Source organism: Centropristis striata, chromosome 6 (assembly GCF_030273125.1).
Source record: "Centropristis striata isolate RG_2023a ecotype Rhode Island chromosome 6, C.striata_1.0, whole genome shotgun sequence".
NCBI classification, from domain to species: domain Eukaryota; kingdom Metazoa; phylum Chordata; class Actinopteri; order Perciformes; family Serranidae; genus Centropristis; species Centropristis striata.
In genome coordinates, this window is record NC_081522.1 from 4,537,170 (window position 1) to 4,556,559 (window position 19,390).

At 37.1% G+C, this 19,390-nt stretch overlaps 1 protein-coding gene across 1 annotated transcript in view; it reads right to left on the reverse strand.

Moving 5' to 3' along the window:
* LOC131973058 (neuronal acetylcholine receptor subunit alpha-7) overlaps positions 1-19,390 on the reverse strand; it is an 84,472-nt gene that overhangs the window by 26,119 nt on the left and 38,963 nt on the right. Inside the window, exons 5-6 of the mRNA XM_059334903.1 lie at positions 14,121-14,200; positions 7,513-7,680 (exon numbers count right to left, since the gene is read on the reverse strand). Coding sequence (XP_059190886.1) covers positions 7,513-7,680; positions 14,121-14,200 — 248 coding nt within the window. The remainder of the gene's footprint in view (positions 1-7,512; positions 7,681-14,120; positions 14,201-19,390) is intronic.

The following is a 19,390-nucleotide window of genomic DNA, read 5'->3' on the forward strand; positions in this document are numbered from 1 at the left end:
AGCGATAACACAGAAGGTTGCCATGGAGACAGCCTTGGTCAGGTTCCAGACGGAGTCAACAATCAGCAGGTGTCTGTGGGAAGTGGGGGAGGGGATGCAAGAGCGTCTCACTGTGGTGTTCTTTCAGGAGAGTTGTTGTTCCAGCAACGGCCTTGAGGCCAGACCTGGTTGAGGGGGCCAAGATTGGGATTGTTTGGGCTTAGGGCCAGTGGCCGCATTCAATTTACACGTCTACTCTCCTTGTCCATTCTGGTCTCCGATTGATCCATTTCCCTTTACAAGGCCGTCAGCTTCTCCATGATGTTATCCATCATTTCTTTCAGAGAGTATAATAGCTGTGGTTAGTATAGCTTAGCATAGAGACTGGAAGCAGAGGGAAACAGCTAGCCTGTCCATAATTTCAAAAACATGCCTACAACCCCAAACTAAACAAAAGATGAGCCCCAACGCCAACACTAAAACAAAAAATCTCTTGTTTACTGACCTCAAACAGGATCAACAAGAGCTGAAGCTGTCTATCAATTGCATGTGAAGAAAAGTTGGGTGAACTCAAAATTTCAAGGCAACAAACTTCGATAAAATTTTAAGTTGGGCAATTAAACAATTTAAGTTTTGTTTTTGAGTTTGCTCAACTCTGAATTCAGATGTTTGAACTTATAATTTTACATTGTAATAACTTTTAATCCTTACTTCTGCTAACTTCTGCAATGTGCTGAATTGGCACGATTGTAACGCCGCTATGAAATGTCAGCTAATGTTGCGACCACAATTTTGAGTTAGCATTGATACGCTAATGGCTACTCTTGTAGCCGTAACAAGCAGCGCCGCTAGCATCAGTTAGCCGCTAGCTTTCGCTAATGACAGAATTTCACCGCTTTCCCGCATTTCACAACAAAGAAATAAGAGTTATCAGAACTATTGTCCCTTGTTGTGAACCCCAACTTAAAGATATAAGTAACAACAACTCACCAACTTGTTTTTGAGCAGACAACTGGCTTCCTTTGTTGTGCTAATTTACATTATTGCCCTAAATGTCAATAATTTATATCTCCAAGTTTTACCAACTTAAATCACTGTTTGGCTTTTTTTGCAGTGTGTTTTCTGATGCTGTAAAATGATAACTCAAAGATGCAACTTTTGTGAACACAGGAATAAAAGTTTAGATCATACCTCCAATGACTTGTTAGAAAAATGCTGATTGGATTACAAACCTAGTTTTGAATTGTTTAGTTCAGGTTAAATGGGACTGCAGTTGAAATAAAGGAACTGGTGACCAATACACAAATGTAATTTCATGATGATCCTGGCCTTAATTTAAATGGCACTCAATAATGCTGAAATGATTTTGCAGATAAAAAATAAAAATGAGCCTTATCTAATCATAAATTACAAGGTCCTGCTTTAACAAAACTTAACATTGTGTCATTCAATATAAATCAATCTAGGAAATCAATATTGGACAGTATGTTCACAAGCTAGAGAACTTTTTTAAGTTGATAATGAGGATAATCATTGTCATTGTTGTTTATCGCAATCCGCTATAAAGTCATAAGTATTGTATTCTATTTATCAATTACCACAGGGTTAATAAAGTTAATTAAGTTAACTTCTATCTCATTGACAGATAATCAGGCTTTGATGCTGATGTTGCTTCTAATTCAGGGCCGAGGATAAAATTACACACACACACACACACACACACACACACACACACACACTTCTTTGCTATCAGTTGAGGCTGCAACTTCACCCATCAAATTTCCCCAAAGCTGCTCTCAACGTGATGCGAAGATGTGAATTACCTTTGCCTCTTGCATAGATTAGAAGAAGGCTGGATATCAGATCAGAGAAAGCAATCAAGGCTTCGCTGTCTAAAAGTACCTCAACTCGGGTAACTTTAATTTACATTGTAATAGAGTTTCCAAGAAACCAAATGTGCCCTGTTTCAACAAGAAGTTGGAACAAGCAAATACAGAATTTCATGAATTTTAAGTGGAAAAGTTCTGAAGGTTTAAACTATATCTTGAAAGTCAAATATGAGACTAAAGAACATTTTGAATAGTGTAATAGTGGAGTCGTTACCTCCCCACATGTTTCAGGCAACTGTCTTGTTGATCCTTTGCTGTTGTTTGCTTTTGAGCGCATTTAAAAATATCAGTTAGAGAAGTCTCGCTAATATCTCACTAATGTTTTTATTGGATTTGATTCTGATGCAGTTTAATGAGGATGAAGAGGCACGAGGCAAAAAACAATGAGTTGTAAATCTCCAGAGCTTCACATGTAATCCTGTGAGATCACGCATCTGCATGAACAGTAAACATGCAGCCGATCGTGTGCGTGATCAGACCGCTTTATGACTTTATTAACATTAATCTGTGTGTCATCCGCTCGGGAGGAACTGGGAGGCTTCTGCCCTGCAGCATCTCGTGATAAAATCAAAGGGGGAAAAAGAAATCAGAGCTGAAGTTTGATGATATAAATGTCACTCATTGGCCACGCTTTGTTGCGTGATCTGGCATTTGTAAGCTGTATAAACACGGCCTGCAGGCAGCCGCCGTCCCGTCAGCCTTTAGGTTCACTGAGCTGCTCGCGGCAGCAGGACGATTTAATTACCAGCAGATTAATGCAGGATGGGAGCGCTGATATGAAACCCTCCTCAGCAGACAGACGGCTTCCTCGGAGCAGCTCGGAAGTTTTAACGGGCGAGTTTGCAGGCCGCCGTGTTCAGCTCTAACATTTACATAACGTCGCTGCCGGGGACGAAACTCCTAAATGTATGTTTTCAGGAACTAATTAAAACAACTTGTTTGTTTGCACGCTCAGCCGGGGATCTCACCGTGAAATGAGCCTCCTAAAGTTTCTTCCCTTATGTCCCCTCGAAGATTTTTTTCCTCTAAGTTCCCCTTCTCTACCTGATGGCAGATACATTACATTAGACATCCTGTTGACCGTGAATGATTGAGACTGATTGGATTTTTATTTTCTGCCGCGTTTGTCCTCTTCTCTTGTCTCTTTTATTCTTGTCCCCAGGGAAGCCATGTTTATCTATCCAGTCCTTATCTCAGAAACGGTCTCAGATAAATCCTCATTGAACATATTGAGCAAAAATAAAGGGAACTTAGACAAGTCTGGAAAAACCCCATATAGTCAGGCGGCTTAGCCAAATAAAGGGGACACGTTGGACAAAAGCACCAAATTTTTTCCACATTCTCTCTATCACCATAGGTTTAAATTTTTGGTAGGAGCCACTTCATCAAGATTGTGGATCGGAGATGGCAGCCATATAAAGTCTATGAGAAACTCTATATCTTCCAAGCCAATTAGAAGGTCAATCTTGGTGTCAAAATATACATTTTCTGTGTCAAGGAATCATTTAAAGCTATTGAGAATATCACTAGATAATTATTTGATCAAATAGATGTGTTCATTTTCACCCAGACTGGTAGGTCTTCAAGTGCTGCAGCAGGGAATCCTGAGCTGAAAATGAATCTATGTTCACGGGAGAGTGCGGATTAGTTGCCATGTACACTGCTCAAAAAATAATCAAGGGAACGCTTTAATCTCATGTCAGATCTCTAGTGATATTCTCAATAGCTTAAAATGATTCCTTTACCCAGAAAATGCATATTTTGACACCAAGATTGACCTTTTAAGTGGATTGGAAGATGTATTGGTTCTCATAGACTTTATATGGCTGCCATCTCCGATCCACAATCTTGATGAAGTGGCTCCTACCAAAAATTTAAACCTATGGTGATGGAGAGCATGTGGGAAAAATTTGGTGCTTTTGTCCGGCGTGTCCCCTTTATTCTTAAATCTGGTCCTAAGCCGCCTGACTAATATGGCCATATGGCCAGAAGTATGTGGACAGCATTGTTGCCATACCTCAGCGTAGTCTTTGGGCACTTCCTCCACCCTACAGGACACAGCAGGGTTTTTCCATCTTTGTGTCAACAGTTTGTGTTTGTCTACTGTTTCGACATGACAGTATCAGCGTGCACAAAGCTCCATGAAGAAATTCTTTCTTCAGTTTGGTAAGGAAGAACGTGGCTGAACTATGAGTGGATGCTGTTAGAATCACATGTTGAATTAGCACATAAGATAATCAATTTCAAGGAAATTTTGTAACTAGTTATGAAAGTCGTAATTTAATACTGAGGCCAAAATATGACCTACATAAGCAAAAGAGACCATCAGCTTTTCTTATATACTTCTTCTTCATGTCTCCAGTTCTGATTCCCCGTGAAATTACACAAACTGATTTACTCCTTCAGCTTAGACTCCAGCTGGGCCTCCTGCAGTGACCAGCCCATCATGGACACACACACATCACACTTCTCTGCTGCTTCTAATTTACGGTTGGAGCTTGGGCAGCTGCTCCAGGCAAGGAGCAAAGCTTCCCCTCAATGCTCCGCCATTCCCTGCTGATCCAGATGGGAATGGCTGAAGACAAGGTGGTGGTCTGGAGGATCTTCCACGGATAGTAATGGTCCAGGATGAATTGTACTTCAGCTACACTGCAAAAAAGCCAACTTGTATTTTTTGGCCTAAAACAGTGATTTAAGTTGGTTAAACTTGGAAATATAAATTATTGACATTTAGGGCAATAATGTAAGTTAGCACAACAAAGGAAGCCAGTTGTCTGCTCAAAAACAAGTTTGTGAGTTGTTGTTACTTATATCTTTAAGTTGGGGTTCAAAACAAGGGACAATAGTTCTGCTAACTCTTATTTCTTTGTTGTGAAATGGGGGAAAGCGGTGAAATTCGGTCATTAGCGAAAGCTAGCGGCTAACTGATGCTAGCGGCTAACTGATGCTAGCGGCTAAATGATGCTAGCGGCTAACTGATGCTAGCGGCGCTGCTTATTACAACTAAGTAGCCATTAGCGTATCAATGCTAACTCAAAATTGTGGTTGCAACATTAGCTGACATTTCATAGAGGCGTTACAATCGTGCTATATAAAATTTATAATGTAAAATTATAAGGTAGTACAACTTACAGTTGAGTTGACAAAAATCTGAATTCAGAGATGAGCAAACTCAAAAACAAAACTTAAAATATTTAGTTTAATTGTCCAACTTAAAATTTTATCGAAGTTTGTTGCCTTGAAATTTTGAGTTCACCCAACTTTTCTTTTTTTACAGTGTATGGTGAAAGTGAAACTGTGTGTGTCAGTGGATGAAGAGAAGCTGCAGTGGGGTAGCAGGGGCTACACCGACACAATGTTGGAAGCCCATGCTGTGCTGCTGGACCCATTGGAGGGAAGGGAGGCACGCTGGGGCACAGATGGGCTTTTTGAACTGGGGGGACGAAGCTGTCAGCAAATGATTTCAACTCAATGAGTTGTGAGTTTTCCACTCCATGCATTTATTTAAAAAAAAATGAACTGTAGTGTAAACAACAACCTATAATTGACTTGAAGCTGACTCAACGAAGGACCAAAAAACATCTCACCTCCTTTCATTCCCCTGAACATACTGCTGGCCATTTTCTTGTCTGTCAGGATTTTCTGAGACTATGATGAGGGGACCAAAACAAAGTAGGGGGGTCCGGGGGTATGCTCTCCTGGAGAACATTTTTGCCCTAAAAGCCTAAATTTGGTGCCTCTCGCACTTTCAAATGCCACTATTCCATCTCAGTCATTGCATATTTTAATGAATTATTGTAAAGGATAATAAGGGTTCCTATATGTTTTATTTAAGGCGTCATATTCTTGCAAATTCTGTGGTGGACTCTGCTAACACATCCATGTGCTCTTATTTTGAAGGCTGCATGTGTTTGATTTATTTTGAAGGCAGGTCTTACCGCAACGCCTTATGGTGTGTTGAATTTACACTGAAAGTCAGTATTTGGAGCTTGGAATAACGTTGAAAATACTGACATTTGTGTAGACCTTGAACGCACCATTAGCCACCGGATTCTCTATATTCACTGCAATGTAAATAGTCTAACAGCCCCGGATGTTTTTTAATTAGCCCGGAATATTAATTAAAAAAAAAAATAATATATATATACACACACATATATATATATATATACATTTTTTTAAGTATTTTTTTGGGCTTTTTCATGCCTTTAATGGATAGGATAGTTGAAGAGAGACAGGAAACAGGGGGCAGAGAGAGGGGAATGACATGCAGTAAAGGGCCGTCCGGTGCGGGACTTTAAGATCACATCCTCAAGCTTTGGTTATTTTATGTTGATGCTTCGATAAAACAGTGTTTTTGGACAGGTTTGAGTAACAATTAATTATTTTATTTTTTTAAAAGCCACTACTTTGGCTTTGGCAGACAAGTGGTTAACACCTCCAGGTCGCACGTGACGTCATTCACCCAAAACAGCGACATCAAGCAGCAGGCGCACTTGACAACAGCAAGCTGTCTAACAAGATATCATGTCACCAAAAAAGATTTCCATGTTTTTTCCCCCAAAGGTGGTCAGCAACAAAGAGGTAATGGGAATAGAAATATAATAAATAATATAATTAAAAAATCTTCTAGACTCTAGAAGAAGCCCAGGCTTAATTATTTTTTAGGTACACAATCTATGAATCTAGAGAGGAAAGTAGCTAATGTAAATGTTAGGCTGTAACGTCGAACCATCGTGTTTATTTTCTTTTTCATGCATGATAGCAGCTAGCTAGCATAAAGGGATCATGCACAGCCTGCTTCTTCTACTGTAGCTGCTAATGTGTTAAATGGAAAAACAATTGCTGTGTTCCAATACCCATACTTCCATGAGTACACTTAAATGCAGTACACTATCCGCACTCACAAAGTACACAGATTTCAGCAGGTGAGTGTTGTTCCAAATCTAATACTCCGTGGTGCACTTACCGGAAATGACGCTCGTGACGGCCGCCGCGGATCGTCACCCGCGAAAAACTTCTGGCTTTAAACGGTGAAAAAATTATCCTTTGTGTTGTTTAATCTTTACTTCTACAATCCGGCAATACGGCTCCATTAACGCAGCAAATGTGGAAAATGCGCCGGCGTCGTCGGCCGCCATTACAAACATTTTTTTCGAGCTGAGCGGCTCTGCCTGGCTCCGCCTCTTCCGCTACGTAGACAAGATGGCGGCCGTTGAGTGCGTATAGTGTACATCGTTCCACACTCAGCGTTTTGACCGTTATGAGGGCAACATCCGGGTCCTTTAGGTTCACTTCTTTTCACCGCGATCGGAATCGGAACACCCTGCGTACTCAAACTAAGTATAGTGAGTACGGGAAGTATGGGGATTGGAACACAGCAAATGTGTTGTTACCTAGCTAGCTAATGTCAGTACATGGGTGCAAACTAAATTCAAAATGGGTCATTCATATGATGATCTGTGGTTATGGGATTGCATCTTTTTCACCTGTGATAGGACAGGTTTGCAGTGCACCCCCGTACTTAACCAAGCATTCGTCTATGAATGCAAGTGTAGTGTGAATTGTGTTTTCCTAGAGACGCCCCTGCCAACAAATAAACCAAACAACAATTTATTTTTTTCAGAAGTTCACACGTTCTCACCCACGAGGTCCCACTCTCCGTTTGCGATGTAACCGGTGATATCGGCCTCGATCATCTGCAGGTCCAGAGACCAGCCGCCGTACGTCCACGAGCCGAACTTCAGGTCGCAGCGCTGCACGTCGAACGGAAACCAGCGGACGTCGATATAACATGTGCTCTTAAATATTCCTGAATAAAGAAAGGCAGGAGAAGAGAACTCAAGCTGTGTGGAGGAGATAAAGAAATCAAAAATGAACTACTGTGCAAAGAAAGATATAAAAAAAAAGATGAAGAAGTAGCTGAAAATATATTTTGTGTTTGCTTGAGTGTCAGCAGGAGATCAATATCAAATCAAAGCAAAAACTAATACTTGGAAAAAGCAAAGAGGTAAAATACCGAAAAACACCCAGGAGGAGTTCATGGAAAAGATTATCCCCCCAAAAATAAATGATGGACAACAGAGAAACAGATTATTCCACCGATAGAAAGCACAAATATAAACAGAAATATAATAACTTAAAATTACACAGATGGAGGACTGGCTGCTGTTTACTGACGGATTTTAGATAGCAGAGGATCGAACAAACTCGATGTGGAAGAGAAGATAAAAATGTGATTTAAAGTTTATTTTTTAAATTTTTTTCTAACAGGTAAACAAGAAAACACGTCTGGAGTCCCTGAGGAGGACTGTGTTTGAGGTTTCCATTAACTTTGTGTGGTTCAGCTGGGAAATCCAATCTGTTCCCAAAGCAGCCTCCAAAATAAGATGAAAGTTTAATGATCCCGGAGAAGAAATCAGGGCTCTGCTTCTGCACCAACAAGTTACCGGATAAAGTGAAGAAGACTATGGATGAAAATAAAATATTAAGTATAGATCCAACCGAGACGACACACAGTGCAGACAGAAGACTAAGGAGAATGTGGTGACTTGAGTCGCACGAAAAATATAGATTACATTTAAATTAGAAGAAATAATAATTACAATATATTCTGGCTCCAACATACAGTACTGTGCAAAGTTTTAGGCAGGTTTGAAAAAAATGCTGTATATATATATATATATATATATATATATATACGTATATATATATATATATATATATATACATATATATATATATATATATATATATATATATATATACATATATATATATATATATACTTATATATACTTTTCTTTCATCTCTGTCTCCCTTTCCTGTCCACCTCTTTCATATTGTATGTGTGTTTTAAGTATACGTTTGGTCAGGTTGATGGCTAATTTCGTTGTCCTAGTACTTGTTACTCTGTGCAATGACAATAAATGTGATTCTGAATAATATTAATTAATTAAATTAATTTTATCAAATCAGAATCAGAATTGGCTTTACTGCCCAAGTATTTTGGCAAGGAATTTAGTAATATAATTTAGTTAATTTAGTTTAATAGAAACTGTTAAACACATTCATCCTTACATTTTAATTAGAAGAAATAATAATTACAATATATTCTGGCTGCAACATACAGTACTGTGCAAAGTTTTAGGCAGGTTTGAAAAAAATGCTGCAAAATAAGAATGCCGTCAAACGAGAAATGTTGAAAAGTTTATTTTTATCAATTAACAAAATGCAAAGTGAGATAACAAAAGAAAAATCTAAATCAATCCAATATTTGGTGTGACCATCCTTTGCCTTCAAACCAACCATCAATTCTGCAATATTGATGTGTCAGATGAGACCGTGACAATGACTATAATATATAATATATATAATATAAATAATATAATATAATATAATATATATTTATATAATTGGTCTTCCTCAATTCCAATCTGCCATGAAAGAACTAATAAAACTTACAGTTAGACAGATGATGGTGATTAGTTCATCGAGACACCTAAAACTGTTGGATGCTGCTGTTTTGTATTATATTTCTTTTAATTATGTTGTTTATGTATTATTATTTTTACTATACCAAATTGTTTTTGTTTTTCTGTCCAGATGTCAGTATTTGGCATTAACAAAACACATTTACTTAATTGCTGTATTTAATTTCCATTTTTTTCAGGACTTTACTTGTTTTGTTAGGTGTGTTTAAATAAATAAAAAAATTAAATGTCAATAGCTGTACTTTTTTAATTTCTATGCTAAGGCATTTTCTATCTGCTTTGTGTAGCAGAGTGGTTCTTCAAGCAAGTTAGAGAGTTAACAAGGGATTTTGCAATTGTAAATCCAATTGGCTACAGTGATTTATTGAAATGTAAGTGATATATGTGTTCAAATACAAATCACAAGTCAAAACAGCGCTAAATTTGGCTGAACTATAAAAGGTGTAAGTGGTAAAATGAAGAGCAGTTCTTCTTGGTGAGCTGAGCCAAATGATCTGGATCACTAAAAAGAGACCAAATTCCCATCACTATTCTGCAAGGCATTTTTCCACACCTACCTAAATCTTTAACACATAATTGTATATTTAAAAAAAAAAATAGAAAGAATATGGTAACACTTTACAATAACCATCTAAGTAATGTTTATAGATGATTTATAAACCAATTATTAACCATTTACAAAGTGCTATACATATTTAATCGTTAAATGTTTTCAACCAATTTATTAAAGATATATGAATCATTTCAAAATCATTAACATACTTAATATGGTGTTAAAATGTTAAAATGAGTGCCACTAAAACTATGAATAAACTATTAATTATAATTGAATTGTTTGTTAATGGTAAATTAACTATAAACGTACATGAATATACCATCTATTAGCCATTTATAAACGATTTAGTTAGTTAAACATTAATAAATTATGTATTTACCATTTATAAATGGCCTATATACGGTTTATAAATGATGATTAAACATTAATAAACTATCTGTTTACCATTTATAAATGATGGTTATTGTAAAGTGCTACCAAGAATATTTGTAAATTCCAACTGACCAGAACAAGCTCAGAATCTTGTGGCACTGAAACAGAAAAATCTGCTTAATTCTCCTTTATTGCTTTTGTTAGCAAATCATTTAGTTTTATTTAAGTTGTTTTTGCTTATTTTAGATATATTTATCATTCTATTTGTGGATGTTTCCCACTGCTGTAGCCGGAGCTCATCTGTCATCATCCTCTTCACTCACTCACTACGATCAATATCAGCTCTCAGTGATAATAGAGATGTTACGACTTTTATTGGTTATTGATTTGTGATGAGCTGATGGGTTTCCCTCCTCTTCCTGACATGTTATGATCCAGTCTGCACATTTATTGTGTTCCCGTCTATAAAGCAGCAAGAAGCATCCTCACATCTTCCCGTTCTGTTGGGCTGTGCCGTTTGTGTGAAAAAATAAAATATTCAATAAAAAAGTCCTCTGTGTTACACAGTGTGGTTTCTATCAGCTGCCTGGTTGAAAGGTATGATGAGTCTCAAGTCATCAATCAGGACCATAACTCCTCCTGTTGGCCCGCTGAACTCATGTTGACCCCCACCCACCTACAGACCCCCATAAAACTGCAGCCTGCAGGCTACATTTCTGTTTGATGGAGTCGTTCACAAAAAACGCTCTGAGGTAATTGTGGCGCTCTTTGCTGAGCGTTCTACTGACAAACAATCGATCTCCGTCTGAGAACATTATCTGGTCATAAACCGTTTGAACTTATGGTGGCGTGAACCAAGGTTATAATAGTTTTGGATTTTTCATTAGTTTTAGTTTTAATTTCGTTGTGAATTTTTGTTTTCAAATTCAGTTAGTTTTAGTTTAGTTTTTTTTTAAAAAATGCTTAGTTTTAGTTTAGTTTTTATTAGTTTTAGTGTTAGTTTTAGTTTTTTTGTAATGGGCTATGTGTTGGGTGCCAGATTCAAAGTGGTCATAATAAATTTTGCCTTTATTTCCTTTGGTTTATCCATCTCAGCCCATATAAGGTTATTAACTGTTTTGAATTTTGGTTCTAGTGTAGACATCCAAGTCTCAGTAAACATATTTACCATGTGTTGCATGTTCAAATAGAAACACTGAATTATGAATGAAAAAAGTTGACAAAAATGAAAACTAAGGACATTTCCACTATAATTTTAGTTAATTTTAGTTAGTTTTGTAACCACACAATACAGTTTCAGTTAGTTATCGTTTTTTTAAAAACTCTAGATTTTATTTTTATTTCAGTTAACGAAAATGTTTTTTCAATTCTAGTTTTCGTTATTTCGTTAGTTTTCGTTGACTATAATAACCTTGGCGTGAACAAAAAAATCAGAGGATCTCCGTCAGTGTTTGGGCTAATGTTTGAGTAGTCTGATTACTATTTTTTCATTATAATAAGCAACATAATGTGTTAATTTGCAATTAAGCAATCAGGTATTTATTTTTGTTTTCTAATAAGCAATTCCTTACTCAATTTCTGCAATTCACTGCCACAATAAAAGGAGAATCCTGAAATCATTCTAACTGTTTCTGTTTCTTTCCTGCTCTGTGGAAGGTAACGTTAGCTGTGCACTAATGGAAGGTATCCCATCCTACGGCTACGCTGCAAAAAAAGAAAAGTTGGGTGAACTCAAAATTTCAAGGCAACAAACTTCGACAAAATTTTAAGTTGGACAATTAAACTAAATATTTTAAGTTCTGTTTTTGAGTTTGCTCAATTCAGAATTTCTCGGCACGATTGTAACGCCGCTATGAAATGTCAGCTAATGTTATGACCACAATTTTGAGTTAGCATTGATACGCTAATGGCTACTCTTGTAGCTGTAACAAGCAGCGCCGCTAGCATCAATGAGCCACTAGCATCAGTTAGCCACTAGCATCAGTTAGCCGCTAGCATCAGTTAGCCGCTAGCATCAGTTAGCCACTAGCATCAGGTAGCCGCTAGCTTCAGTTAGCCGCTAGCATCAGTTAGCCACTAGCTTTCCCTGATGACTGAATTTCACAACAAAGAAGTAAGAGTTATCAGAACTATTGTCCCTTGTTGTGAACCCCAACTTAAAGATATAAGTAACAACAACTCACAAACTTGTTTTTGAGCAGACAACTGGCTTCCTTTGTTGTGCTAACTTACATTATTGCCCTAAATGTCATTGATTTATATTTCCAAGTTCTACCAAATCACTGTTTTAGGCCAAAAAGTACAAGTTGGCTTTTTTGCAGTGTATACGACAGCAGAGAGGACTTATGAAAGTGAGCAACTAAGCTTTGATCTAGTTAACTGGTAGCTGAAACATTATATACTGTAAGCTATAAGAGCCCTGTGCTGTTGTTTTTATAGAGGCAGCTGCTCTAATATGCCTCTGCACAGTTCTCTGTCAGATAACTGCACAGGCTGCACAGGTGCTGTGAGGTGTTCTTGGTTTCTATTGCAAATAATTCAACTTTTATCAAACTATGCAACAACCTTGTTAAGGTATATGCAGGAGCCCAGGCCCCCTCTTGAATCTAATGTTTACTTATAATCAAACATAATGGAGCTGTGAAGCAGATATTGCATCTGTCATTTTGTTATCAGCCTGTAAAGTTACAGATTATCACTGCAGACAATACATTCAGAAGGCTCCACAATATAACCAACGTGAGCAAGAAATTGCAAAGAAGTTTACATTTTGGAAATGCTAAAGTACTCAAGTACTCACTTTCTGAATAATATTTTTTTTTTTCATTGTTTTTTCCTCCTTTCCCCTCCTCATGTTGTGCTGTATCTTTTTTTCTTTCATCTCTGTCTCCCTTTCCTGTCCACCTCTTTCATATTGTTTGTGTGTTTTAAGCAACATGGTCTCACAGAAATCCGTGAAATAGCCACGGAATCACTCAAATTTCCGTGAAACTGACACGGATTTCGTTAATGACAGTCATATTTTTCTGGCGAGATCTTCACCACAAAGTGATTATGTACATTCACTGAGTGAATATTTAGAAAATAAAACATATATTTCTCGCTAGAAATGTGATCAAAATCCATTTTTAATGCAGAAACAAAGTCAAAATATTAATTTGTTCACTAAAAATGAGAGAACTGTCCGCCATGTTTTTTGTTCTGACCGCCGGAACCTTGAAAGTCACGTGACTTGGAACAAACCAATAGGAAAACTTATTAACTGTCTTTAACTTGCATCGTAGCGAAATCCGTGTCAGTTTCACGGAAATGTGAGCGATTCCGTGGCTATTCCACGGATTTCTGTGAGACCAGGTTTGTTTTAAGTATACGTTTGGACAGGTTCATGGCTAATTTCGTTGTCCTAGTACTGGTTACTCTGTGCAATGACAATAAAGGTGATTCTTTTGAATTATATATATATATATATGTATATAATTCAAAAGAATCACCTTTATTGTCATTGCACAGAGTGTGTGTGTATGATATGTTACTTTTGAAAAGGAATTTTATCAAATCAGAATCAGAATTGGCTTTACTGCCCAAGTATTGGCAAGGAATTTAGTCAAATAATTTAGTTAATTTAGTTTAATAGAAACTGTTAAACACATTCATCCTGATGGAAGCATGACAAACTTTCAAGCCAATCCATGCAACATTTTAAATATTTCAGTCTGCATTGAAGATGTTTTGCATTCTTATCAATGGTTGACTTTTATATCTTATATTTTAGGAGCTTATCAAACAGGTCAGGTTATTAGTTCCCGTGGTGGAGGTCTCTGGGTGTGTTACCTGGTGGCAGGTACTGGCAGTAGCCGGTAGAGTTGACCAGGATGTTGGTGTGGAAGGAGGCATCGAACCGGTCGTCAGCGCTGCGGAGAGAGACAGATTAACAGTTAGTGTCCATCAGAGGTCACAGAGTGGTCATTAAATCATAGTTTCATCAAGGCTGCAGCTGATCACACACTGAGGAGCCTCACTCACATCACACATTATCTATATTCTTTATAATAAAGTCCTCACAGTCCAAAGGTGTCACAAAATGTCCTCATATTTCAAAGTGTTTCCCAAAAGTCCCTCCTTTAAATGTCCTCACAATCATGATCTCACTTTTATAAATCATTCTTAATTTACGATATTGTTAATACTTTTCCAAATATTTCTTTACTCTCAAGGTCTAAAGCTGAATATGTCCTTGCAAAGAGCTCAGTGCAAGTGCACACACAGACAGGAAGATCTATAAATTATCACCCCTCCAAATTAAAACTTTGAAACCTCACCAACAGTGTTGGAATAACAATTTAAGAATGTATTCAAATGGATTTTTAAACCTGACCTGGCATCTAATACTGAGCAATCTATCATTGAGCTGTCTTGTTTAATTAATACAAAAATACTTTAAAACACCTGTAAAAATTCCCCCAATGTGGAATTGAAAGTTAGACAAAAAAACAACAAACGTCACCACAAACACAAGACAGAAGATTCCTGTCAATATAATTTTGTGAACCTGGTCTCACAGGAATCCGTGAAATAGCCACGGATTCGCTTAACTCAAAATCTGTGGAATAGCCACAGAATCACTCAAATTTCCGTGAAACTGACACGGATTTCGCTACAATGCAAGTTAATATTTTTTTCCTATTGGTTTGTTCCTAGTCACGTGACTTTTAAGGTCCCGGTGGTCAGAACAAAAAACATGGCGGACAGTTCTCTCATTTTTAGTGAAAAGATCAATATTTTGACTTAATTTCTGCATAAAAATGGATTTTGATCACATTTCTAGCGAGAAATATATGTTTTATTTTCCAAATATTCACTAAGTGAATGTACATAATCACTTTGTATGTTGGAATAGCCACGGGATATGACTGTCATTAACTTGCATTGTAGCGAAATCCGTGACAGTTTCACGGAAATTTGAGTGATTCCGTGGCTATTTCACGGATTTTGAGTTAAGCGAATCCGTGGCTATTTCACGGATTCCTGTGAGACCATGTTGGATTTTGTCCAATATTTCTTTTGTCCTCCAGCGAACACACCAGATTTCAGATTGTAGCAAACAGACCTGCAGCTCTGTGCCTTTAATGCTGTTTGTATGGGAAACAGCTGCTCCGCTGTCTGCTTCATTACTAAACCATAAATGTGATGTTTATCGCTGTAGTGAAGACAGCCTGTTGACCTGCAACACACCTGCTCAACACGTAAACAAAGACTTTTTAATATTTCAGGAGACAGACTATAGTGTTTTCTTTGTTTTTCCAGAGAGCAGATATTGTTTGGATGCTTCCTGCTGCAGCTGAATATTTCTACAAAAAATGTTGTGTTTTCTCTCTGATGTTCTGAGGAAAAGAAGCAGACAGTGAATATAACCTAGGAGTCTGCTTTCAGTAGTGTAAGACCTGAAAAGTTAACTGAAACCGCATTTTTTTCAATTGGAAAATTTTAAATAATTATTATATAAATAAAAGTAAATAGGAATATACACTACCGGTCAAAAGTTTTAGAACACCCCAATTTTCCAGTTTCTTATTGAAATTCAAGCAGTTCAAGTCAAATGAACAGCTTGAAAGGGTACAAAGGTAAGTGGTGAACTGCCAGAGGTAAATAAAAAAAGGTAAGCTTAACCAAAACTGAAAAATAATGTATTTCAGAATTATACAAGTAGGCCTTTTTTCAGGGAACAAGAAATGGGTTAACAACTTAACTCTATGGAGTCTTGGGCTATTTTGTCCATTTTTGAATTCTTTTCATGTCTTTGTAAGTCATTTTGTGTCTTTTTTGGTCATTTTGTGTCTTTTTTAAGTCATTTTGTGTCTTTTGGTGTCTTTTTTTTGTCATTTTGTGTCTTTTTTTGGTCATTTTGTGTCTTTTTTTAGTCCTTTAGTCCAACATAAAATGTGATTTTGAATCTTTTTTTTACTTTCAAAACACTATCATGCTCAATAAAGAATTTTAAATGTTGCAAATGTGCATTAATTTCAGAGTACACTGAGACATTAAACTGCATCATTTTCAATTAAATTCTGGAAAAGTTGGTGTGTTCTAAAACTTTTGACCAGTAGTGTATTTTTCTCAGTGTGAGCAATATAAAGTGGAGTTAGTCTATCTCTGTCTGTTTAAAGGACAAAGTTAACAACCATAAGATATTTTTTCCTAAGCTGTCTGATGTTTAAAAATAGATGAGGGCCATGTGGAATCAAGCTTCTGCTGTTTTGGTATTCTGGTTCGGTGCTGAACTACGACACAGCTGTCACAGACTCTGTTATTTTCAAGGACAGAATCTGAAGTTACAACAGGAGGACTGTGAAATTGTGGTTAGCCCCGCTCAGGTTGGGAGTGAGTCCCTGTCCCAAGTGCACTGCAAAAAAGCCAACTTGCATTTTTTGGCCAAAAACAGTGATTTAAGTTGGTAAAACTTGGAAATATAAATTATTGACATTTAGGGCAATAATGTAAGTTAGCACAACAAAGGAAGCCAGTTGTCTGCTCAAAAACAAGTTGGTGAGTTGTTGTTACTAATATCTTTAAGTTGGGGTTCACAACAAGGGACAATAGTTCTGCTAACTCTTATTTCTTTGTTGTGAAATGTGGGAAAGCAGTGAAATTCGGTCATTAGCGAAAGCTAGCGGCTAACTGATGCTAGCGGTGCTGCTTGTGCGGCTCCCAAATGGTGGAACGAGCTCCCCACCGACATCAGGACCTCAGACAGCCTGGACATCTTCCGCCGCAGGCTGAAGACCTATCTCTTCCAACAATACCTCGGTTAAGTCATGGTCACCTAACAGATATATATATTTAAAAAAATAAAAAATAAAAAATAAATAAATAAATAAAATAAATAAATTTAAAAAAAGCTCTTATTCTTTTCTCTTCTTTTCTTCTTTAACATATAGCACTCCTTAGCAATGACAGTTAGCTCTTAAAGTTATGTACTTACTCGATTCCTATGGTCTATGTCTAGTACCATCAGGTTGAATGCACTTATTGTAAGTCGCTTTGGACAAAAGCGTCTGCTAAATGGCATGTAATGTAATGTAATGTAATGCTTGTTACAGCTACAAGAGTAGCCGTTAGCGTATCAATGCTAACTCAAAATTGTGGTCGCAACATTAGCTGACATTTCATAGCGGCGTTACAATCGTGCCAATTCAGCACATTGCAGAAGTTAGCAGAAGTACGAATTAAAAGTTATTACAATGTAAAATTATAAGTTCGTACAACTTACAGTTGAGTTGAGAAAACTCAAAAACAAAACTTAAAATATTTAGTTTAATTGTCCAACTTAAAATTTTATCAAAGTTTATTGCCTTGAAATTTTGAGTTCACCAAACTTTTTTTTTTTTTGCAGTGTGAAGGAGTTCAAGTATGTTGGTGTCTTGTTCATGAGTGAGGGTTAGATGGAGTTCAGCTCAGCAGAGTGCTGCAGCTTCAACAGGGATGCAGTTGTTTAACAGTACTGTGGTGAAGGATGAGGAGAACCACTGTTTCTTCATAGTGAATGAAGCCAATTCTGATTTAATCAGACAAAATGCCTCTTGGATGTTTTCTTCTGGAGGTTTTATAAGCATAGGTTCAACTAGGAGGAGGAACACAAGGCATATATAGTGTGTGTATGTGTTTATGTCAGTAATGAGAAATTTCAGTACAGAAATGCCAAAGTAGGGCTGAAGTAGTTGAGAAACAGTGGCCGTATCCCAAAGTCAAGGATCCTTCCTTGGTAGGATCCTTCCTTCGGAGTCGGGTCCTCCAGAGGCCAGAGTCCTTCCTATCACAGCCTTCGGAGTGTGCGTAATTGGACGTCCTGCTTAAATTCAGCACCGCAATTTCGAAATCAGCTCATAACATGATGTGTCTTTGGCATCAGCACTCTGACAAATATTTGTGAAAATGTTAGAAGATGCTTTAAGGTTGAATCTCCACGATTTAGCAAGTAAAAGCCACAAAGTGGATAAGACCTGAATATTTCATTGATCCAGGCTGAATTTGGCTGCTAGAGGACTACCTCAAAAGGAATAAAGGCAAGTGATGTAGTATAAAGAGCAACAAAGTCTGTGTAGGGTCCATGTTATGTAACTTGGCTACTTGACTAATTTGAATTGCCAGACAGACATAGTTATTTAAATCGAAATCAGGTTTTTACCTAAACCTAACCAAGTCATTTTGGTTGTCAGCACTGAAGGTGCTTGCACAGGCACATTGAACATTCATGTTGCTGGACATCTGCAGGATAATGCACCAAAAATGTGCATAAAATATCATACAAACTGTTGTATGAAAACTTGGGGTCCGTTTTTTGCACATGTTGAGGGATTGATTTTTACGGCTATTCCTGAGTAGCCACCCTGATTGTCTACTAGTTGTGAGTTTTTCTTGTGTGATTTTGTAGCATGCTGGGAATGTTTTTTATTTATCTCTGCTTAAGTGAACATATTATTAGACTTTTATTTAGCAGTGGGTGACCTATTTGTGTTTTTGTTTTGTTCTGTGTATTTGTTGTTCGCTTCCATTTTTATTTATTTATTTATTTTATTTTATTTTATTTTATTTTATTTTATTTTATTTTATTTTATTTTTGGTAATTCTTCTTACTATTAGTTATTCCTTATCTGATTTCATTTTATTTTATGTATTGTTTTTATTGTTGTTATTATTTTTTTACTTGTTACACTTGACACTGTTTTGACTCTTGTAATGTCATCTCTTGATTTTGTTATGTCACTGAAAAATCAATAAACAAATGTTTAAAAAAAACAAAACTGTTGTCTGAAGACAGGTTGCTCCCTAACATAGTTTGTGGACCAGAAAGCTCTGTCAAGTGGACTTTTTAACTGTAATATTGTCGCACCGCGGTGAGGTTGTGTCTTATTTTGTGTTCTGGTCTTGTTATTTCCTGTTTTATTTTGAAATAGTAACTCTCCTCTCGTTTTAGGTCACTTGCCCTTCCCCGTGTGTGTCATCTGTCTGATTGTCTCCCTAATTACCGTTTGTGTTCACCTGGTGCTCCCTTCCCTCCATGTGTTCCAATAGTCTGTGTTCACCTGGTGCTCCCTTCCCTCCAT